General features: G+C 43.8%; 1 protein-coding gene across 1 annotated transcript; it reads left to right on the top strand.

Annotated features, from left to right (window-relative positions):
* Positions 1-3,165: 3,165 nt before the first annotated feature.
* RXRB (retinoid X receptor beta) lies at positions 3,166-23,234 on the top strand. The gene is made up of 8 exons (XM_058822622.1): positions 3,166-3,345; positions 8,365-8,503; positions 11,612-11,791; positions 12,324-12,478; positions 15,079-15,208; positions 18,194-18,326; positions 20,300-20,391; positions 23,125-23,234. The coding sequence occupies exons 1-8, from the start codon at positions 3,190-3,192 to the stop codon at positions 23,232-23,234; spliced, it is 1,095 nt and encodes a 364-aa protein (XP_058678605.1). The 5' UTR covers positions 3,166-3,189.
* The last annotated feature ends 343 nt before the right edge of the window (positions 23,235-23,577 follow it).

The raw sequence follows: 23,577 nt of genomic DNA, 5'->3' as shown, positions 1-23,577 counted from the left end.
ATGCAAATTTTTTGTATTTTGCTGTGATTTTGGGTTATTTTGCTGCCTTTTTCTGTATTTTGATGCAATTTTGGGATTTTTTGGTGCAGTTCTGGAGAATTTTATGCAATTTTGGGCGATTTTAATGCAATTTTGGGATATTTTGCTGCAGTTTTGGCTATTTTGTTCCAATTTGGGGCACTTTGCTGTAATTCTGTGCTATTTTGGTTCAATTTTTGGCTGTTTTGATGCAATTTTGGGCTATTTTGGTGCAAATTTGGGGTTCCTGACAGGATTTTGGGGTGATTTGCTACAATTTTGGGCTATTTTGATTTAATTTTGGGCTATTTGGCTGCAATTTTGGGTTATTTCAATGGAATTTTTTGTGTTTTGCTGCAATTTTGGGGTCCCTGATGGTATTTTGGGCTATTTTGTCGCAATTTTTAGGGTATTTTGCTTCAACTTTAAGCTATTTTAATGCATTTTTAGGGTATTTAAATGTGGTTTTGGGGTACTTGATGCAATTTGGGCCATTTCAATGCGATTTTCTCGTGTTTTGCTGCAATTTTGGGCTATTCTGGTTCAATTTTGGGCTGATTTGCTGCAATTTTGGGGTGATTTGATCAGTTTTGGGGTCCCTAACTTTGATTTTTGGGGGTGTCTCGTTGCAGACTGCCGCAGCCCCGACAGCTCGAGCTGCAATTTTGGGCTGATTTGATCAAATTTTGGGCTGATTTAATCATTTTTGGGGTGATTTAATCAATTTTTGGGGTGTCTCGTTTCAGACTGCCGCAGCCCCGACAGCTCAAGCTGCAATTTTGGGCTGATTTGAACAAATTTGGGGTTCCCAAGTTCAATTTTTGGGGTGATTTGCTGCAATTTTGGGCTGATTTGCTGCAATTTTGGGCTGATTTGATGCAATTTTGGGGTTCCTAAGTTCAATTTTTGGGGTGATTTAATCAATTTTGGGGTCTCTCATTTCAGACTGCCGCAGCCCCGACAGCTCGAGCTGCAGTTTTGGGGTGATTCAATGCAATTTTTGGCTGATTTGCTGCGATTTTGGGCCTCTTAACACAATTTTTGGCTATTTTGGTTCAATTTTGGACCATTTTGCTGCAATTTGGGCCTTTTCAATGCGATTTTCTTGTGTTTTGCTGCAATTTTGGGCTGATTTGCTGCAATTTTGGGGTGATTTGCTGCAATTTTGGGCTGATTTGATCAATTTTGGGGTTCCTAAGTTCATTTTTTGGGGTGATTTGATCAATTTAGGGGTTCCTAAGTTCAATTTTGGGCTGATTTGCTGCAATTTTGGGCTGATTTGATCAATTTTGGGGTTCCTAAGTTCATTTTTTGGGGTGATTTGATCAATTTAGGGGTTCCTAAGTTCAATTTTGGGCTGATTTGCTGCAATTTTGGGCTGATTTGATCAATTTTGGGGTTCCTAAGTTCATTTTTTGGGGTGATTTGATCAATTTTGGGGTTCCTAAGTTCAATTTTGGGCTGATTTGCTGCAATTTTGGGCTGATTTGATCAATTTTGGGGTTCCTAAGTTCATTTTTTGGGGTGATTTGATCAATTTTGGGGTTCCTAAGTTCAATTTTGGGCTGATTTGCTGCAATTTTGGGCTGATTTGATCAATTTTGGGGTTCCTAAGTTCATTTTTTGGGGTGATTTGATCAATTTTGGGGTTCCTAAGTTCAATTTTGGGCTGATTTGCTGCAATTTTGGGCTGATTTGATCAATTTTGGGGTTCCTAAGTTCATTTTTTGGGGTGATTTGATCAATTTTGGGGTTCCTAAGTTCAATTTTGGGCTGATTTGCTGCAATTTTGGGCTGATTTGATCAATTTTGGGGTTCCTAAGTTCATTTTTTGGGGTGATTTGATCAATTTTGGGGTTCCTAAGTTCAATTTTGGGCTGATTTGCTGCAATTTTGGGCTGATTTGATCAATTTTGGGGTTCCTAAGTTCATTTTTTGGGGTGATTTGATCAATTTTGGGGTTCCTAAGTTCAATTTTGGGCTGATTTGCTGCAATTTTGGGCTGATTTGATCAATTTTGGGGTTCCTAAGTTCATTTTTTGGGGTGATTTGATCAATTTTGGGGTTCCTAAGTTCAATTTTGGGCTGATTTGCTGCAATTTTGGGCTGATTTGATCAATTTTGGGGTTCCTAAGTTCATTTTTTGGGGTGATTTGATCAATTTTGGGGTTCCTAAGTTCAATTTTGGGCTGATTTGCTGCAATTTTGGGCTGATTTGATCAATTTTGGGGTTCCTAAGTTCAATTTTGGGCTGATTTGCTGCAATTTTGGGGTGATATGATCAATTTTGGGGTTCCTAAGTTCAATTTTGGGCTGATTTGATGCAATTTTGGGGTGATATGATCAATTTTGGCGTGTCTCGTTGCAGACTGCCGCAGCCCCGACAGCTCGAGCTGCAATTTTGGGCTGATTTGATCAATTTTGGGGTTCTTAAGTTCAATTTTTGGGGTGATTTGATGCAATTTTGGGGTTCCTAAGTTCAATTTTTGGGCTGATTTAATCAATTTTTGGGGTGATTTAATCAATTTTGGGGTGTCTCGTTGCAGACTGCCGCAGCCCCGACAGCTAGAGCTGCAATTTTGGGCTGATTTGCTGCAATTTTGGGGTGATTTGATCGATTTTGGAGTTCCTAAGTTCAATTTTTGGGGTGATTTGATGCAATTGTGGGGTGATTTAATCAGTTTTTGGGGTGTCTCGTTGCAGACTGCCGCAGCCCCGACAGCTCGAGCTGCAGTTTTGGGGTGATATGATCATATTTTGGGGTGATATGATCAATTTTTGGGGTGATTTAATCAGTTTTTGGGGTGATTTGTTGCAATTTTGGGGTTCCTAAGTTCAGTTTTTGGGGTGATTTAATCAGTTTTTGGGGTGTCTCGTTGCAGACTGCCGCAGCCCCGACAGCTCGAGCTGCAGTTTTGGGGTGATATGATCATATTTTGGGGTGATATGATCACATTTTGGGGTGATTTAATCAGTTTTTGGGGTGTCTCGTTGCAGACTGCCGCAGCCCCGACAGCTCGAGCTGCAGTTTTGGGGTGATGTGATCATATTTTGGGGTGATATGATCATATTTTGGGGTGATTTAATCAGTTTTTGGGGTGTCTCGTTGCAGACTGCCGCAGCCCCGACAGCTCGAGCGCCGCCTCCCCTCCCCCCCCCGCCCCTCCCCCCATGGGGTCCCCGCCCCTGGGCCCCTCCCCCGCCCTGGGGGGGGCTCTGGGGTCCCCCCCGGCCCTGGGGGGGGCTCTGGGCTCCCCCTTCCCCGTCATCAGCTCCTCCATGGGCTCCCCCCAGAGCCTCAACTACGGCAGCGGCAGCGGCGCGCAGGTGAGAGACACGGGGGGATAATGGGGGAAAAATTGAGGGGAAATGGGAAAAAAAGGGGAAATAATGGGGGAAATAATGGGGAAAATAAGGGGAAAAAATTGGGGAAAAATGGGGCAAGTAATGGGGAATAATGGGGGAAATAAGGGGGGAAAATGGAGGAATAACGGGGGAAAAATAACGGGAAAAAATGGGGGGACAATGGGGAAAAATGGGGGAAATAATGGGGGGAAAAATGGGGGAAATAATGGGGAAATATTGGGGGAATAATGGGGGGAATAATGGGGGAAATAATTGGGGAAAATGGGGGGAAAATAACGGGAAAAAATGGGGGGACAATGGGGGAAATAATGGGGGAATAATGGGTGAATAATGGGGGAATAATGGGTGAACAATGGGGGAATAATGGGGGAAATAATTGGGGAAAATTAGGGAAAATAATGGGGGAAAAATTGGGAAAAATGGGGGAAATAATGGGGGAAAAATAACAGGAAAAAATGGGGGGACAATGGGGAAATAATGGGGAAAAATGGGGGGAATAATGGGGGAACAGTGGGGGAATAATGGGGCAAATAATTGGGGAAAATTACGGGAAATAATGGGGGAGAAATTTGGGAAAAAATGGGGGAATAATGGGGGAATAACGGGGCAAAAATAGCGGGGAAAAATGGGGGGACAATGGGGAAAAAATGGGAAAATAATGGGGAAAAATGAGGGAAAAAATGGGGGAATAATGGGGAAAAATGGGGAAATAATGGGGAAAATGGGGAAATAATGGGAAAAAAAGGGAAAATAATGGGGAAAATAAGGGGAAAAAATTGGGAAAAAATGGGGGAATAACGGGGGAAAAATAACGGGAAAAATGGGGGGACAATGGGGAAAAATGGGGGAATAATGGGGAAAATAATGGGGAAAATAAGGGGAAAAAAATGGGAAAAAATGGGGGAATAACGGAAAAATAACGGGAAAAAATGGGGGGACAATGGGGAAAAATGGGGGAAAAACGGGGGAAATAATAGGGGAAATACTGGGGGGAAAATGGGGGAAATAATAGGGGAAATAATGGGGAATAATGGGAAAAATAGGAAAATAATGGGGGAAATAATGGGGGAAATAATGGGGGAAATAATGGGAAAAAAATGGGAAAATAATGGGGTAGTAATGAGGGAATAATGAGGAGATATTGGGGGAAAAATGGGTGAAATAAAGGGGAAAAATGGGGAAATAATGGGGAAAATTGGGAAAAATGGGGGAATAACGGGGGAAAAATAACGGGAAAAATGGGGGGACAATGGGGAAAAATGGGGGAAATACCGGGGAAAAACGGGGCAAATAATAGGGGAAATACTGGGGGAAAAATGGGGGAAATAATAGGGGAAATACTGGGGGAATAATGAGAAAAATGGGAAAATAATGGGGGAAATAATGGGGGAAATAATGGAGGAAAAAGGGGAAATAATGGGAAAAAATGGGAAAACAATGGGGTAGTAATGAGGGAATAATGAGGAGATATTGGGGGAAAAGTGGGTGAAATAAAAGGGAAAAATAGGGAAAAATGGGGAAAATAAGGGGAAAAATTGGGAAAAATGGGGGAATAACGGGGAAAAATGAGGGAATAATGGGGGAAATAATGGGGAAAAATGGGTGAATAATGGGGGGAAATGGGGAAAAAAAGGGAAAACAATGGGGGAATAATGGGGAAAATAACGGGAAGAAGTGGGGAAAAAATTGGAAAATAGTGGGGAAAATAATAGGAAAAAAATAGGGAAAATGTGGAAAAATTGGGAAATAACGGAATAATGGGGAAGATAATGGGAAAAAATGGGGGAAAATGGGGAAAAAAATGGAAAATAATGGGGGAATAATGGGGAAGTAATGGCGGAATAATGGGGGAAAGAATGAGAAAAATGGGGAAAGAAGTGGGAAAATAATGGGGGAAATAATGGGGGGGAAATGGGGGGAAAATGAGGAAATCATAGGGGTAATAATGGGGAAAAAATGGGGGAAATAAAGGGAAAAATAGGAAAAAAAAGGGAAAATAATGGGGGAAATAATGGGGTAAAAAGGGAAAATAATGGGAAAAATGGGAAAATAGCGAGGTAATAATGAGGGAATAATGGGGAAAATAAGGGGAAAAATTGGAAAATAATGGGGGAATAATGGGGGAAAAATAACGGGAAAAAATGGGGGGACAATGGGGAAATAATGGGGAAAAATGAGGGAAAAAATGGGGGAATGATGGGGAAAAATGGGGGAAATAATGGGGGAATAATTGGGAAAAATGGGGAAATAATGGGGAAAAATGAGGAAAAATAAGGGGGAAAAACGGGGGACAGAATTGGGAAATAATGGGGGAATAATGGGGGATAATGGAGAAAAATTGAAAAAAGGGAAAATAATGCAGAAAAAAATTGGAAAATAATGGGGGAAATAATGGGGAAACTAACAGAAAAAAATAGGGGAAAAATTGCGGAATAATGGGGAAAATAATGGGAAAAAATGGGGGGAAGTGGAGAAAACTTGGGAAAAAATGGGGTAAAAAGTGGGGAAAAAAAGGGAAAATAATGGGGAAAAATGGGGGAAATAAAGGGAAAAATAGGAGAAAAATGGGAAAAAAAATAGGGAAAGTAATGGAGGAATAATGGGGATTAATGGGGTTTTGGGGGTTTTTGGAGAAAAAATCAGATTTTGGGGGGAAATAATGGGAGTTTTGGGGAAATAATGGGGTTTTTTAGAGGGGAAAATTGGTGTCTTGTGTGGAAAAATGGGATTTTGGGGAAATTTTGGGGAAATAATGGGGTTTTAGGGGAAAATGGGATTTTTGGGGTGTTGAGGGAGGGGAAAATGGGAATTTTGGGGGGAAATAATGGGATTTTTGGGGGAAATTATTGGGATTTGGTGGGGATTTTTTAGGGGAAATAATGGGGTTTTAGGGAGGTTTTGGGGGAAATTAATGGGAATTTGGGGATAATAATGGGATTTTGGGTGGGAAATGGGGTTTTGGGGAAAAATTGGGATTTTTCAGGGGAAAAATGGGATTTTTGGGAGCTTTTGGGGGGAAAATGGGAATTTTAGGGAAAAATAATGGGGATTTGGGAGGGGAAAATGGGATTTGGGGGGAAAGAATGGGAATTTTTTGGGGGAAAATGGGAATTTGGAAGAAAAATGGGGATTTGGGGGAAAGAAATGGGAATTTTTTAGGGAAAAATGGGGATTTGGGGGGGAAAAGGAATTTTTTTGGGGGAAAAATGGGAATTTTGGGGGGAAAATGGGGATTTGGGGGGCTTTGGGGAGGGAAAATGGGGATTTGGGGGGAAAAAGGAATTTTTTTGGGGAAAAATGGGAATTTTAGGGGGAAAATGGGGATTTTGGGGGGATTGGGGGGAAAATGGAGAACTGGGGGTAAAAATGAGATTTTTTTGGGTGAAATAATGAGATTTTTGGGCCATTTTGGGGAGGGAAAATGGGATTTTTTGGGGGTTAAAAATGGGATTTTTTTGGGTGAAATAATGAGATTTTTGGGCCGTTTTAGAGAGGGAAAATGGGATTTTTTGGGAGGTTAAAAATGAGATTTTTTTGGGGTGAAATAATGAGATTTTTGGGCCATTTTGGGGAGGGAAAATGGGATTTTTTGGGAGGTTAAAAATGGGATTTTTTTGGGTGAAAAAATGAGATTTTTGGGCCATTTTGGGGAGGGAAAATGGGATTTTTTGGGAGGTTTTGGGGGGGAAAATGGGGATTTTTGGGTAGAAAACCTCTGGGATTTTGGGGCAGAAATGGAATTTTGTTGGATTTTTGGGAAAAAGTGGGATTTTGGGGGGAAATAACGGGATTTGGGGGGAAAATAATGGGATTTTGGGGGGAAAATGGGAATTTTGGGGAAATAATGGGATTTTGGGGGAAATAATGGGATTTGGGGGAACTAATGGGATTTTGGGGGGAACTAATGGGATTTTGGGGGTGAATAATGGGAATTTTGGGAGAAATAATGGGATTTGGGGAGAAATAATGAGATTTTGGGGGGAAATAATGGGATTTTGGGGGGAAATAATGGGATTTGGGGGAACTAATGGGATTTTGGGGGGAAATAATAGGATTTGGGGGGAAAATTATGGGATTTTGGGGGAAAGATGGGAATTTTGGGGAAATAATGGGATTTTGGGGGGAACTAATGGGATTTTGGGAGGGGAAATAATGGGATTTTGGGGGAAAATAATGGGATTTTGGGAAAATGTGGGATTTTGGGGGAAATAATGGGATTTTGGGGGTGAATAATGGGAATTTTGGGAGAAATAATGGGATTTTGGGAAAATGTGGGATATTGGGGGGATATAATGGGATTTTGGGAGGAAATAATGGGGTTTCGGGGGAAAATAATGGGAATTTTGGGAGAAATAATGGGAATTTTGGGAGAAATAATGGGATTTCGGGGGGAAATAATGGGATTTGGGGGGGAAATAATGAGATTTTGGGGGGAAATAATGGGATTTGGGGGGCAAATAATGGGATTTTTGGGGAAATAATTGGATTTTGGGAGGGAAAATAATGGGATTTTGGGAAAATGTGGGATTTTGGGAGAAATAATGGGATTTGGGGAGAAATAATGGGATTTGGGGGAACTAATGGGATTTTGGGGGGAAATAATGGGATTTTTGGGGAAATGTGGGATTTTGGGGGAAATAATGGGATTTTGGGAAAATGTGGGATATTGGAGGGATATAATGGGATTTTGGGAGGAAATAATGGGATTTTGGGGGTGAATAATGGGAATTTTGGGAGAAATAATGGGATTTGGGGAGAAATAATGGGATTTGGGGGAACTAATGGGATTTTGGGGGGAAATAATGGGATTTTGGGTGGAAAAATGAGGAGTTTTTTGGCCAAAAGCATTCATTTGGTGGGAAAAAAAAAAAAACGGATTTTTTGGGGAAAACTGGGATTTTCAGGGAGCAAACCTCTGGGATTTTGGGGCAGAAATGGAATTTTGTTGGATTTTCCCAAATGTGGAATTTTCCACCCCAGCTGGCGCCGGCGGTGGGGCTGGCGCTGCCCCCCGGGGGCGCCCCCGAGGACGTGAAGCCCCCGCTGGGAATCCGCGCACCCCAAAACTGCGGCGGGGCCGGGAAACGGCTCTGCGCCATCTGCGGGGACAGGAGCTCAGGTTTGGGGGGAAAAACGGGGAATTTGGGCAAAAACGGGGAAAAATGGGAAAAAATGGGGAAAAAATGGGGAAAAAATGGGATTTATTGGGGAAAAAATGGGATTTATGGGGCCAAAAATGGGGATTTGGGGCTGGGAAATGGCTCTGCGCCATCTGCGGGGACAGGAGCTCAGGTCTGGGGGAAAAACGGGGATTTTGGGAAAAAACGGGGAAAAAAAGGGGATTTGGGGCTGGGAAACGGCTCTGCGCCATCTGCGGGGACAGGAGCTCAGGTTTGGGGGGAAAAACGGGGAATTTGGGCAAAAACGGGGAAAAAAAGGGAAAAAATGGGGGAAAAATGGGATTTATTGGGGAAAAAATGGGATTTATTGGGGAAAAAATGGGATTTATTGGGGAAAAAATGGGATTTATGGGGCCAAAAATGGGGATTTGGGGCCGGGAAACGGCTCTGCGCCATCTGCGGGGACAGGAGCTCAGGTTTGGGGGGAAAAACGGGGAATTTGGGCAAAAACGGGGAAAAATGGGAAAAAATGGGGAAAAAATGGGGAAAAAATGGGATTTATTGGGGAAAAAATGGGATTTACGGGGCCAAAAATGGGGATTTGGGGCTGGGAAACGGCTCTGCGCCATCTGCGGGGACAGGAGCTCAGGTCTGGGGGGAAAATGGGGATTTTGGGCAAAAACGGGGAAAAAATGGGAAAAAATGGGGAAAAAATGGGATTTATTGGGGAAAAATGGGATTTATTGGGAAAAAAATGGGATTTATTGGGGAAAAAATGGGGATTTGGGGCCGGGAAACGGCTCTGCGCCCTCTGCGGGGACAGGAGCTCAGGTCTGGGGGAAAAACGGGGATTTTGGGCAAAAACGGGAAAAATGGGAAAAAATGGGGAAAAAATGGGGAAAAAAAAGGGATTTATTGGGGAAAAAATGGGGATTTGGGGCTGGGAAACGGCTCTGCGCCATCTGCGGGGACAGGAGCTCAGGTCTGGGGGAAAAACGGGGATTTTGGGGAAAAATGGGGAAAAATAGAGAAAAATTGGGGAAAAAATGGGGAAAAAAAAGGGATTTATTGGGGAAAAAATGGGGATTTGGGGCTGGGAAATGGCTCTGCGCCATCTGCGGGGACAGGAGCTCAGGTCTGGGGGGAAAATGGGGATTTTGGGCAAAAACGGGGAAAAATGGGAAAAAATGGGGAAAAAATGGGGAAAAAAAAGGGATTTATTGGGGAAAAAATGGGGATTTGGGGCTGGGAAACGGCTCTGCGCCATCTGCGGGGACAGGAGCTCAGGTCTGGGGGAAAAACGGGGAATTTGGGCAAAAACGGGGAAAAAATGGGAAAAAATGGGGAAAAAATGGGATTTATTGGGGAAAAAATGGGATTTATGGGGCCAAAAATGGGGATTTGGGGCTGGGAAATGGCTCTGCGCCCTCTGCGGGGACAGGAGCTCAGGTCTGGGGGAAAAACGGGGATTTTGGGCAAAAACGGGAAAAATGGGAAAAAATGGGGAAAAAATGGGGAAAAAAAAGGGATTTATTGGGGAAAAAATGGGATTTATGGGGCCAAAAATGGGGATTTGGGGCTGGGAAATGGCTCTGCGCCATCTGCGGGGACAGGAGCTCAGGTTTGGGGGGAAAAATGGGGAATTTGGGCAAAAACGGGGAAAAATGGGAAAAAATGGGGAAAAAATGGGGAAAAAAAAGGGACTTATTGGGGAAAAAATGGGGATTTGGGGCTGGGAAAGGGCTCTGTGCCATCTGCGGGGACAGGAGCTCAGGTCTGGGGGGAAAAACGGGGAAAAATGATGAAAAATTGAAATTTTGGTGAAAAAATGGGAATTTTGGGGGGAGAAATGGGGAAAAAATGGGGAAAAATGGGGATTTGGGGCCGGGAAACGGCTGTGCGCCATCTGCGGGGACAGGAGCTCAGGTCTGGGGGGAAAAACCCCGATTTGGGGCAAAAATGGGGAAAAATGGGGAAAAATTGGGGAAAAATGGTGAAAAAATGGGATTTATTGGGGAAAAAATGGGGGAAAAATGGGGATTTGGGGCTGGGAAAGGGCTCTGCGCCATCTGCGGGGACAGGAGCTTAGGTCTGGGGGGAAAAATGGGGATTTTGGGCAAAAACGGGGAAAAAGGGGATTTATTGGGGAAAAATGGGGAAAAAATGGGATTTATTGGGGAAAAAATGGGGGAAAATGGGGATTTGGGGCTGGGAAACGGCTGGGCACCATCTGCGGGGACAGGAGCTCAGGTCTGGGGGGAAAATGGGAAATTTGGGGAAAAATGGGGAAAATGGAGAAAAATTGGAGAAAAAATTGGGAAAATGGGGATTTTACAGCGAAAAAATGGGATTTATGGGGCCAAAAATGGGGATTTGGGGCTGGGAAACGGCTCTGCGCCCTCTGTGGGGACAGGAGCTCAGGTCTGGGGGAAAAACCGCAATTTTGGGCAAAAATGGGGAAAAGTGGGGAAAAATGGGGATTTTTCAGCAAAAAAAAAGGGGAAAAATGGGATTTATGGGGCAAAAAATGGGGATTTGGGGCTGGGAAACGGCTCTGTGCCATCTGTGGGGACAGGAGCTCAGATTTGGGGGGAAAAATGGGGATTTTGGGCAAAAATGGGAAAAAAATGGGGGAAAATGGCCGATTTTCGCTCCGATTTTTGCCATTTCTGCCGGAATTTCACCCAAAATTCCCAATTCCAGGCAAGCACTGCGGGGTCTCCAGCTGTGAGGGCTGCAAGGGCTCCTTGGGGCACTTTGGGCCAATTCTGGGTGGATTTTGGGTGGATTTTGCTCAATTTTGCACCGATTTTCGCCGTTTTCGAGCCAATTTTCGCCATTTGTTGAGCAATTTTCGCTCTGATTTTTCCCATTTTTGCTGGAATTTCACCCAAATTTCCCTGATTGTAGGCAAGCACTGCAGCATGTCCAGTTGTGAGGGCTGCAAGGGCTCCTCAGGGGCACTTTGGGCCAATTCTGGGTGGATTTTCCTCAATTTTGGGCCGTTTTTTGCCATTTCTGGGCTGATTTTTGGCGTTTCTGGGCCGATTTTCGCTCCGATTTTTGCCATTTCTGCCGGAATTTCACCCAAAATTCCCCGATTCCAGGCAAGCACTACGGCGTGTCGAGCTGTGAGGGCTGCAAGGGCTTCTTCAAGCGCACGATCCGCAAGGACCTGACGTACACGTGCCGCGACAACCGCGAGTGCGTGGTGGACAAGCGGCAGCGCAACCGCTGCCAGTACTGCCGCTACCAGAAGTGCCTGGCCACGGGCATGAAACGCGAGGGTGAGACTGGCACGGACTGGGATAGACTGGGAGGGACTGGGAGAGGGGTTTGGGCGAAAAAACGGGGAAAAAAGGGCAAAAAACGGGGAAAAAATCGGCCAAAATTTGGGGTTTTGGGAGCGAGAATTGGGGTTTTTGGAGGTGGAATGGGTGGGATTTGGGGATACTGGGAGGGACTGGGATGGACTGGGATAAAGATAGACTGGGATAAACTGGGAGGGGGGTTTGGGTGAAGAAATGGGGAAAAAACGGCAAAAAACGGGGAAAAAATCGGCCAAAATTTGGGGTTTTGGGAGCGAAAATAGCGAGGAAATGGTGGGAGATGGGTGGGGAATGAGGATTTGGGATACTGGGAGGGACTGGGAGGGACTGGGAGGGACTGGGAGACGGCGATTTCGGGGTGGCCCCAAATCTGGGGGCTCCCATCCCAAATTTCCCCCATTTTTTGCCATTTTTTTGCTGTTTTTCCCCATTTTTTCCCCGTTTTTTCCCATTTTTTCACCGTTTTCCCCCATTTTTCTGTCCCCCCCAGCGGTGCAGGAGGAGCGGCAGCGGGGCAAGGACAAGGAGGGCGACGGCGATTTCGGGGTGGCCCCCAACGAGGAGATGCCGGTGGAGAAACTTCTGGAAGCCGAGCTCGCCGTCGAGCCCAAGAGCGACGACGGCGCCGGCCCCGGCGGAGCCTCCGTGAGTGAAAAATTCCCAATTTTGGGGGAAATTTGGGGGATTTTGGGTGAGGGGAGGAAGCCCAGGGAGGAAATCCCGAAATGCCCCGAAATTCCTGGAGAAATCGGCGAAAATTCCACCAAAATTGGTGAAAATTCCCATTGGATTGATAAACAATTTCCTCAAAAATCCCCACAAAATTCTGGGAAAAATCCTTGAAAATTTCCTCCAAAAATTTGGGCAAAAATCCTCGAAAAATTTCCTCAAAAATTTGGGCAAAAATCCTTGAAAAATTTCCTCAAAAATTCAGGCAAAAATCTTTGAAAATTTCCTCCCAAATCCTTCAAAATTCTGGGAAAAATCCTTGAAATTTTCCTCCAAAAATTCCTCAAAAATTTGGGCAAAAATCCTCGAAAAATTTCCTCAAAAATTTGGGCAAAAATCCTTGAAAATTTCCTCCAAAAATTCCTCAAAGTTCTGGCAAAAATCTTTGACAAGTCCCCAAAATAGTTGGAAATTTCCTCTAAAATCCCTCAAAAATTCCCCCATAAAGTGTTCAAAGTTTTGCCAAAAATCCTCAAAAGTTTCCTCAAAAATTTTCCCCAAAGTCCTCAAAACTTCGGAAAAAAAATCTTTGAAAATTTCCCCAAAATTTCTCAAAAATTGTGGCAAAAATCCTGAAAAATTTCCTTGAAAATTCCCCCAAAATTCCCTTAAAATCCTCCAAGAGCGACGACGGCGCCGGCCCCGGGGAGCCTCCGTAAGTGCAAAATTCTGAATTTTGGGGAATTTTGGGGGATTTTGGGTGAGGGGAGGAAGCCCAGGGAGGAAATCCCAAAATCCCCTGAAATTCCTGGAGAAATCAGCAAAAATTCCACCAAAATTGGTGAAAATTCCCATTGGATTGATAAACAATTTCCTCAAAAATCCCCACAAAATTCTGGGAAAAATCCTTGAAAATTTCCTCCAAAAATTCCTCAAAAATTCGGGCAAAAATCCTCAAAAAAATTTCCTCAAAAATTTGGGCAAAAATCTTGGAAAATTTCCCCCCAAATCATTCAAAATTCGGGCAAAAATCCTTGAAAATTTCCTCAAAAAATTCCTCAAAAATTTGGGCAAAAATCTTTGAAAATTTCCTCCCAAATCGTTCAAAATTCTGGCAAAAATCCTTGAAAATTTCCTCCAAAAATTCCTCAAAAATTCGGGCAAAAATCCTCGAAAAATTTCCTCAAAAATTCAGGCAAAAATCTTTGAAAATTTCCCCCCAAATCCTTCAAAATTCTGGGAAAAATCCTTGAAAATTTTCTCCAAAATTCCCTCAAAAATTCTGGTTAAAAATCTTTCAAAATTCCCTCCAAAATTCCCCCATTTTTGGTCCAATTTTCAGGCAGATTTTCCCAATTTTGGGGGATTTTTTTCCCATTTTTTGGTGGATTTTCCCCATTTTTCACCCGTTTCTCGCTGGGTTTTTTCCGGAACGTTCCCCGTGAGGAGCTCTGGGCTGGGTTTGGGCCGGTGGGAATGTCGGGGGGAGTCTCAATTTGCCCCAAAAATTTGGGATTTTTCCCCATTTGTAGTCCAATTTTCTCCATTTTGGGGCTGTTTTTTCCTCATATCTGGGCCCATTTTCAGGCGGATTTTTGCCATTTTTGGGCCGTTTTTCCCCATTTTTGGTCCAATTTTCCCCGGGTTTTTTCTGGAACGTTCCCTGTGAGGAGCTCTGGGCTGGGTTTGGGATGGTGGGAGTGTCGGGGGGGGTCTCAATTTACCCCAAAATTTGGGATTTTTTCTCCAGTTTTTTCCATTTCTGGCCCTATTTTCAGGCTGATTTTCAGGCGGAATTTCCCCATTTTCAGGCAGATTTTTCCCATTTTTGGGCCATTTTTCCCCATTTTTGGGCCGTTTCTCGCCAGGTTTTTTCCGGAACGTTCCCCCTCAGGAGCTCTGGGCTGGGTTTGGGCCGGTGGGAATGTCGGGGGGGGTCTCAATTTACCTCAAAATTTGGGATTTTTCCCCATTTGTAGTCCAATTTTCTCCATTTTGGGGCCGTTTTTTCCTCATTTCTGGGCCCATTTTTGGGCGGATTTTTGCCATTTTTGGGCCGTTTCTCGCCGGGTTTTTTCTGGAACATTCCCTGTGAGGAGCTCTGGGCTGGGTTTGGGATGGTGGGAGTGTCGGGGGGGGTCTCAATTTGCCCCAAAATTTGGGATTTTTTCCCCAATTTCTTCCATTTCTGGCCCTATTTTCAGGCTGATTTTCAGGCGGAATTTCCCCATTTTCGGGCGGATTTTCCCCATTTTTGGGCCGTTTCTCGCCGGGTTTTTTCCGGAATTTTCCCCTCTGGAGCTCTGGGCTGGGTTTGGGCCGGTGGGAGTGTCGGGGGGGGTCTCAATTTGCCCCAAAATTTGGGATTTTTTCCCCAATTTCTTCCATTTCTGGCCCTATTTTCAGGCTGATTTTCAGGCAGATTTTTGCCATTTTTGGGCCATTTTTCCCCATTTTTGGTCCATTTTTCACCGGGTTTTTTCTGGAACGTTCCCCTCTGGAGCTCTGGGCTGGGTTTGGGCCGGTGGGAGTGTCGGGGGGGGTCTCAATTTGCCCCGAAATCGCCCCAAATTCAGCCCAATGACCCGGTGACCAACATCTGCCAGGCGGCCGACAAGCAGCTCTTCACCCTGGTGGAGTGGGCCAAGAGGGTCCCCCACTTCTCGGGGCTCCCCTTGGACGACCAGGTCATCCTGCTCAGGGCAGGTCAGCCGGGACTGGGGAGTTTTGGGGTGAAAATCAGGGATTTTGGGCAAAATCTGGGAACTTTTGGGGTGTTTGGGGCAGATTTGGGGAGGTATGGGGTGGTTTGAAGGGTTATAATGAGAATTTGGGGGGCTCTGGGGGGGATTTGGGGGGCTTGGGAGGGTCTGGAAGGGATTTTGGGGGAATTTTGGGAATTTTCAGGAATTTTTGGGGAATTTTCAGGGGGATTTTGGGAGGTTTGGGGTGGATTTTGGGGTGCCTGGGGTGGATTTTGGGGCGGTTTCAGGGGATTTGGGGGTTTGGGGGGTCCAAGAGGGTCCCCCACTTCTCGGGGCTCCCCTTGGACGAGCAGGGCATCCTGCTCAGGGCAGGGCAGCCGGGACCGGGGAGTTTTGGGGTGAAAATCAGGGATTTTGGGCAAAATCTGGGAATTTTTGGGGTGTTTGGGGCAGTTCTGGGGTGGTTTGGGGGGCTAGAATGGGAATTTTGGGGGAATTTTGGGAGGGTCTGGAGGGGATTTTGGGATGGATTTGGGAAATTTTTGAGAGAATTTCATTTTTTGGGGGGAAATTTTGGGGATTTTTGGGCGATTTAGGGGTGATTTTAGGGGGGATATGGGGTGGATTTTGGGGCTGTTTCAGGGGATTTGGGGGGTTTGGGGTGGTTTGGGAGGTTAGAATGGGAATTTGGGGGGATTTGGGGGGCTTGGGAGGGTCTGGAAGGGATTTTGGGGGAATTTTGGGAATTTTCAGGAATTTTTGGGGAATTTTCAGGGGGATTTTGGGAGGTTTGGGGTGGATTTTGGGGTGCCTGGGGTGGATTTTGGGGCGGTTTCAGGGGATTTGGGGGTTTGGGGGGGCCAGGAGGGTCCCCCAATTCTCGGGGCTCCCCTTGGACGAGCAGGGCATCCTGCTCAGGGCAGGGCAGCCGGGACCGGGGAGTTTTGGGGTGAAAATCAGGGATTTTGGGGGATTTGGGGAAAAATTTGGGAATTTTTGGAGCAAAATTTGGGCATTTTGGGGGCGTTCGGGGCTGATTTGGGGCAGTTTTGGGAGGTTCTGGAGGGGTCAGAGTGGGAATTTGGGGGGGCTCTGGGGGGTTTTGGGGGGCTTGGGAGGGTCTGGAAGGGATTTTTGATGGAATTTTGGGAATTTTTAGGAATTTTTGGGAATTTTGGGGAAAAATCTGGGAGTTTTGGGGGTGTTTGGGGGAGTTCTGGGGTGGTTTAAGGGGTTAGAATGGGAATTTTGGGGGGTTATAATTGGAATTTGGGGGGTTTTGGGGGGTTTGGGAGGGTCTGGAAGGGATTTTTGAGGGAATTTTCAGGAATTCTTTGGGATTTTGGGGAAAAATCTGGGAATTTTGGGGGTGTTTGGGGGAGTTCTGGGGTGGTTTAAGGGGTTAGAATGGGAATTTTGGGGTATTTCGGGGGGTTTTGGGGGGCTTGGGAGGGTCTGGAAGGGATTTTGGGGCAATTTTGGGAATTTTCAGGAATTTTTGGGGAGTTTGTGAAGTTTGGGGCAGATTTGGGGCGGTTTGGGGGTTTCTGGGGGGCTCGGGAGGGCACAATGGGACTCTTGGGAGGGTCTGGGGGGGATTTTGGGGAAATTTTGGGGGGATTTGGGAATTTTTGGGATGGATTTTGGGGATTTTTGGGAAAATTTGGGACATTTGGGGGGGTTTGGGGCAGTTTTGGGGCGCTTTGGGGGGTTTGGGATGGTCGGGAGGGGATTTTTGGGAATTTTTGGGATGAATTTGGGAGTTTTGGGACGAATTGGGGAATTTTGGGATGAATTTTGGGGAAATTTTAGAGGATTTTTGGGGGATTTGGGGCAGATTTGGGGGGGACTTGAGGGGTACAGTGGGAATTTGGGAATTTTGGGAATTTTCAGGAATTTTTGGGAATTTTCAGGGGGATTTTGGGGAGGTTTGGGGTGGATTTTGGGGTGCCTGGGGTGGATTTTGGGGCGGTTTCAGGGGATTTGGGGGTTTGGGGGGGCCAGGAGGGTCCCCCAATTCTCGGGGCTCCCCTTGGACAAAATTCCCCAAATTCCCCAAATTCCCAAATTCCCCAAATTCCCAAATCCCAGCCTGGACCGAGCTGCTCATCCTCTCACCCCCAAAATTCCCATTTTTTCTCAAATTTTGTTTTTTTTTTTTTTTTTCCTCCAATTTCCACTGGGATTTTTGCAGGATTTTGGAAATTTTTTGGGGGGTTTTGTCTCTCTCCATCCAAAAATCCCAAAAACCCCAAAAAATTCCCAAAATTCCAGCCTGGGTTGAGCTGCTGATCCTCTCTCTCTCACCCCAAAAATTCCCATTTTCCCTCTCATTTTGGTGATTTTTTTCCAATTTTCTCCGGGTTTTTTGCGGGATTTCGGTGTTTTTCTTCTGGGATTTTGGGGTTTTTTTCCCCAAAACCTTTGAAATTTCCCAAATTTGTGATTTCCAGGCTGGGACGAGCTGCTGATCCTCTCTCTCTCACCCCAGAAATTCAGATTTTCCCTCTCATTTTGGGGTTTTTTCTCCGATTTTCACCGGGTTTTTTGCGGGATTTCGGGGTTTTCTCCCAGAATTTTGAGGTTTTTTTCCTGAAAACCCCAAAATCGTGGCAATTTCTGGATTTTCAGGCTGGAACGAGCTGCTGATGGCGTCGTTCTCGCACCCCAAAAATCCCGATTTTCCCTCTCATTTTGGGGTTTTTCCTCCGATTTTCTCCGGGTTTTTTGCGGGATTTTGGGGATTTTTGGGGGATATTTTCTCTCTCCATCCCAAATTCCCAAAATCCCCCAAATTCTCGGTTTTTAGGCTGCAACGAGCTGCTGATCCTCTCTCTCTCACCCCAGAAATTCAGATTTTCCCTCTCATTTTGGGGTTTTTTCTCCGATTTTCACCGGGTTTTTTGCGGCATTTCGGGGTTTATCTCCCAGAATTTTGAGGTTTTTTCCCCAAATTCCCAAAATTTCCCAAATTTGTGGTTTTCAGGCTGGAACGAGCTGCTGATCGCGTCGTTCTCGCACCGCTCGATCGCGGTCAAGGACGGGATCCTGTTGGCCACGGGGCTGCACGTGCACAGGAACAGCGCCCACAGCGCCGGCGTCGGCGCCATCTTCGACAGGTGAGAGGTTCCGGAACATTCCGGGACATTCCGGGACGTTCCGGAAAATTCCGGGGCCTTCTGGAGGCCGAAATTGCTGAAAAAACAAAAAAAACCCCGAGAAAATCGGCCCAGGTTTGGTGAAATTGTGAAAAAATTTCAAGGAAAAAAATCCAAAAAAATTCAAGGAAAAAAAAAAGATCTCCAAAAATGTCAAGATAAAAATGTCGGGAAAATCCTAAAAAAAATTTCAAAGAGAGAACGAAAAAAAAAAAAAAAAAAATTAAAATTAAAATTAAGGAAAAAATCTCAAGAAAAAATGCCCAAAAACTCAAAACAAATTCTGGAAAAAATTCCCCAAAACTTACGAATTTTAAGAAAAAAACCCCCAGAAATTAAAAAAAAAAAATCAAGAAAAAAAACCCCCAAAATTCAATTAAAAATGTCAAGAAAAAAAAAATCTCTAAAGATTCCAAAGAAGAAATCCCAAAAAATAAAAATGCAAAATTTAAAAAAAAAACAAAATTAAAGAAAAAAATCCCAAAAATGTCAAGAAAAAATCCCCAAATATACCCCCAAAACCCCTTAAAACTCCAAATAATTTCAATAAAAAATCTCCAAAAATCCCCAAAAATTTGAGAATTTCAAGAAAAAAATCCCAGAATATTTTTTTTAAAAATCAAGGAGAAAAATCTCTAAAAATTAAAAAAAAAAATCCCAAAAAATAGAAAAAAATCAAGAAAAAAATCTCAGAAACTCTGAAAAAATCAAGAAAAAAAATTTGTGAATTTGGGGCAATTTTTATTGGTATTTTGTGGGAATTTTGGGTGGGATTTGGTCCATTTTAGGGGATTTTTATTTTGAATTTTTGGGCAATTTTGGTGAATTTTTGTTGGGGATTTTTTGGGGGAATGTTGGGAATTTATGGAATTTTATGGATTTGATGAATTTTGGGAATTTTTTGGGAATTTTGGGTGGGATTTTATCCATTTTAGGGGATTTTTCTTTTGAATTTTGGGGGAATTTTGGTGAATTTCTGTTGGGATTTTTTTGGGGAATGTTGGCAATTTATGGAATTTTTATGAATTTTGGGAATTTTGGATGGGATTTTATCCATTTTATGGGATTTTTAGTTTGAATTTTTGGGGAATTTTGGTGAATTTTTGTTGGGATTTTTTTGGGGAATTTGATGAATTTGGGGAATTTTGGTGGGAATTTGTGGTCCCATTTTGGGTGGGATTTTGTGAATTTTAAGGGATTTTTATTTTGAATTTTTGGGGAATTTTGGTGAATTTCTGTGGGGTTTTTTTGGGGAGTGTTGGGAAATTTATGAATTTTATGGATTTGATGAATTTGGGGAATTTTGGGTGGCATTTTGTCCATTTTAGGGGATTTTATTTTGAATTTTTGGGCAATTTTGATGAATTTCTGCTTGGTTTTTTTGGGGAATGCGGGAAGTTTTTGGCAATGTTGGGAATTTCTGGAATTTTGGGGAATTTTTGTGGGTATTTTTCGGGAATTTTGGGTGGGATTTTGTCCATTGGATGGGATTTTTATTTTGAATTTTTGGGGAATTTTGGGGAATTTTTGTTGGGAACTTTTGGGGGAATGTTGGGAATTTATGGAATTTTATGGATTTGATCAATTTGGGGAATTTTTTTGGGAATTTTGGGTGGCATTTTGTCCATTTTAGGGGATTTTTCTTTTGAATTTTTGGGGAATTTTGGTGAATTTCTGCTTGGTTTTTTTGGGGAATGCAGGAAGTTTTTGGCAATGTCGGGAATTTCTGGAATTTTGGGGAATTTGATGAATTTTGGGGAATTTTTGTGGGTATTTTTCGGGAATTTTGGGTGGGATTTTGTCCATTGGATGGGATTTTTATTTTGAATTTTTGGGGAATTTTGGTGAATTTCTGTTGGGGTTTTTTTGGGGAATGTTGGGAATTTTGTGAATTTTCTGAATTTGATGAATTTTGGGGTTTTTTGTGTTTCCAGGGTGCTGACGGAGCTGGTGTCCAAGATGAGGGACATGAGGATGGACAAGACGGAGCTCGGCTGCCTCAGGGCCATCATCCTCTTCAACCCCGGTCAGCTTTGGGGCAAAAAATGGGAATTTTGGGGCGAAAAAAAAAAAAAAAAGGCATTTTTGGGCAAAAATAAAAAAAAAAAAAAAGGGAATTTTGTGCAAAAATCAAAAAAAAATGGGAATTTTGGGGGGAAAAATGAGAATTTTGGAGGAAGTTTTGGAGAATTTTGGGGGGTTATAGGGGATTTTTGGGGCAGAAAATTGGTAATTTTGTGGGGTGGAGTTGGAGGGGAAATTTGGGATTTTTTAGGGGAAAAAATGGGAATTTTTGGAGAATTTTGGGGGGCAAATGGGGTTTTTGGGGGGCAAAAAAGGGAAAAATGGCAATTCCAAGGGGTTGGGGGTGGGAAAAAATGGGAATTTTGGGGTGGATTTGGGGGCAAAAATTGGGATTTTTTGGGGGAGAAAAATGGGAATTTTGGGGTGGATTTGTGGGGAAAAATGGGGATTTTGGGGGGCAAAAATGGGGGGATTTTTGGGGAGAAAAATGGGGATTTTTGGGTGGATTTTGGGGAAAAATGGGAATTTTTGGGGGAATTTTTTGGGGAAAAATGGGGAACATTTGGGGAAAAAGGGGAATTTGGGGGGAATTGGAGATTTTTGGGGGGGAGTTGGGGATTTTGGGGTGGATTGGGGAGAAAAATGGGAATTTTGGGGGGATTTTGGGGGACAAATTGGGGAAAATGGTAATTCCAGGTGGTTGGGGTCGGGAAAAATGGGAATTTTTGGGGGAATATTTTTGGGAATTTTGGGGGAAAATGGGAATTTTGGAGAATTTAGGGAGGAAAATGGGGATTTTTGGGGAATTTTTTGGGAATTTTGGGGGGCGGAAATGGGAATTTTTTGGAGGGAAAAATGGGATTTTTTTGGGGGAGGATTTGGGAGAAAAATGGGAATTTTGGGGGATTTTTGGGGGGAATTGGGAATTTTTTGGTGTGGATTTAGGAGGATCATGGGGATTTTTTAGGGGGAAAAATGGGGATTTTTGGGTGGATTTTGGGGAAAATGGGAATTTTGGGGAATTTTTTGGGGGAAAAATGGGAATTTTTGGGGGAATTTTTTGGGGGAAAAATGGGAATTTTTGGGGGAATATTTTTGGGAATTTTGGGGGGAAAATGGGAATTTTTTTGGGGGGGAAAATGGGAATATTTGGAGAATTTAGGGAGGAAAATGGGGATTTTTCGGGAATTTTTTGGGAATTTTGGGGGGCGGAAATGGGAATTTTTTGGAGGGAAAAATGGGATTTTTTTGGGGGAGGATTTGGGAGAAAAATGGGAATTTTGGGGGATTTTTGGGGAAATTTTTTGGGGAAAAATGGGGAATATTTGGGGGAAAAATGGGAATTTCGGGGAGGAATTGGAGATTTTTGGGGGGAATTGGGGATTTTGGGGTGGATTGGGGAGAAAAGTGGGAATTTGGGGGGCAAAAATGGGAAAATGGCAATTCCAGGTGGTTGGGGTCGGGAAAAATGGGAATTTCGGTGTGGATTTGGAGGGAAAAATGGGAATTTTTGGGGGAATATTTTTGGGAATTGTGGGGGAAAAATGGGGATTTTTTGGGGGGCGGAAATGAGAATTTTTTGGAGGGAAAAATGGGAATTTTTGGGGAGGATTTGGGAGAAAAATGGGAATTTTTGGGGGGAGTTTTTGGGGGAAATGGGAATTTTTGGGGGTGGATTTAGGGGGAAAATGGGAATTTTTTAGGGGGAAAAATGGGAATTTTGGGGTGGATTTTGGGGGGAATTGGGGATTTTGGGGTGGATTGGGGGGAAAAGTGGGAATTTGGGGGGGATTTTGGGGGGCAAAAATGGGAAAAATGGCAATTCCAGGGGGTTGGGGGAAAAATGGGAAAAAATGGGATTTTGGGGGGGGAAATGGGAATTTTGTGGCAGATTTGGGGGGAATTTTTGGGGGCAAAAGTGGGAATTTTAGGGGTAAAAAATGGGGATTTTTTTGGAGTGAATTTAGAGGGAAAAATGGGAATTTTTGGGGAAATTTTGGGGGAAAAGTGGGGATTTTTTGGGCGGAAAAATGGGAATTTTTGGGGTGGTTTTTGGTTTTTCAGCCACCAGGGGGCTCCAAAACCCCTCGGAAATGGAATTGGGGAGGAATTTTAGGGGGAATTTGGGGAAGAATTTTCTGATTTTTCCTTCCTTTTCTTTTTCTTTTATTTTGACTTTTTGGATATTTTTGGGCTGAATTTTGTGGATTTTGGCTCTGTCAGTCACCAAGGGAATCCAGAACCCTTCAAAAATTCAATTTCATTGGGAATTTTGGGGGGAATTTTGAGGTTTTGGGAGGATATTTTGGGGTTTTTTTTGTGGATTTTGGGATTTTTTTTTTATTTTGGATATTTTTGGGATCTCCGGGATCATTTTTTGGGGTGAATTTTGGGGTTTTTGGGTTTTTCAGCCACCAGGGGGCTCCAAAACCCATCAAAAAATTCAATTTTGGGGTGAATTTTGAGGTTTTGGGAGGAATTTTTGGGGGTTTTTTTTTGTGGATTTAGGGGTTTTTTGGATTTGGGATATTTTTGGGGTGATTTTTGTGTTTTTTGGGGTTTTGCAGACGCCAAGGGGCTCTCGAACCCTTCCGAAATTCAATTTATTTGGGAATTTTGGGGTGAATTTTGAGGTTTTGGGAGGAATTTTTGTGGGTTTTTTTTGTGGATTTAGGGGGTTTTTTGGATTTTGGATATTTTTGGGGTGATTTTTGTGGTTTTTGGGGTTTTGCAGACGCCAAGGGGCTCTCGAACCCGTCGGAGGTGGAGCTGCTGCGGGAGAAGGTTTACGCCTCGCTCGAGTCCTACTGCAAACAGAAATACCCCGAGCAGCAGGGCAGGTGAAAATGGGGGAAAATGGGGAAAAAATGGGAAAAAGGAGCAAAAAATGGGAACAAATGGGGGAAAAATGGGGAAAAAATGAGGAAAAATGGGGAAAAAATGAGGAAAAATGGGGGGAAAATGGAGGAAAAAAGGGGGAAATGGGGAGGAAAATTGAGGAAAAAAGGGAGGAAAAATGGAGGAAAAAATGGAGAAAAAAAGAGGGAAATGGGGAGGAAAATTGGGGGGAAATGGTGGAAAAAGGGGGAAATCAGAAAAAAATGGTGGAAAAAGGGGAAAGTTGGTGGAAAGTTGGTGGAAAATTATGGAAAAAATTGCAAAAAATAAGGGTAAAAAGGGGGGGAGG

The sequence above is a fragment of the Ammospiza caudacuta genome, chromosome 33 (assembly GCF_027887145.1).
Source record: "Ammospiza caudacuta isolate bAmmCau1 chromosome 33, bAmmCau1.pri, whole genome shotgun sequence".
Classification (NCBI taxonomy): domain Eukaryota; kingdom Metazoa; phylum Chordata; class Aves; order Passeriformes; family Passerellidae; genus Ammospiza; species Ammospiza caudacuta.
The sequence above is the reverse complement of the archived record's forward strand: the minus strand, read 5'-3'. Positions and strand labels throughout refer to the sequence as shown.

What these genes read in the sequence shown, in the direction of transcription:
- RXRB (XM_058822622.1), top strand. Translation starts at nt 3,190, where the DNA reads ATGGGGTCCCCGCCCCTGGGCCCCTCCCCCGCCCTGGGGGGGGCTCTG. An exon ending in GGTCATCCTGCTCAGGGCAG is followed by an intron (nt 15,209 to 18,193) that starts GTCAGCCGGGAC and finishes TGTGGTTTTCAG; the next exon opens with GCTGGAACGAGCTGCTGATC. An exon ending in GTCGGCGCCATCTTCGACAG is followed by an intron (nt 18,327 to 20,299) that starts GTGAGAGGTTCC and finishes TTGTGTTTCCAG; the next exon opens with GGTGCTGACGGAGCTGGTGT.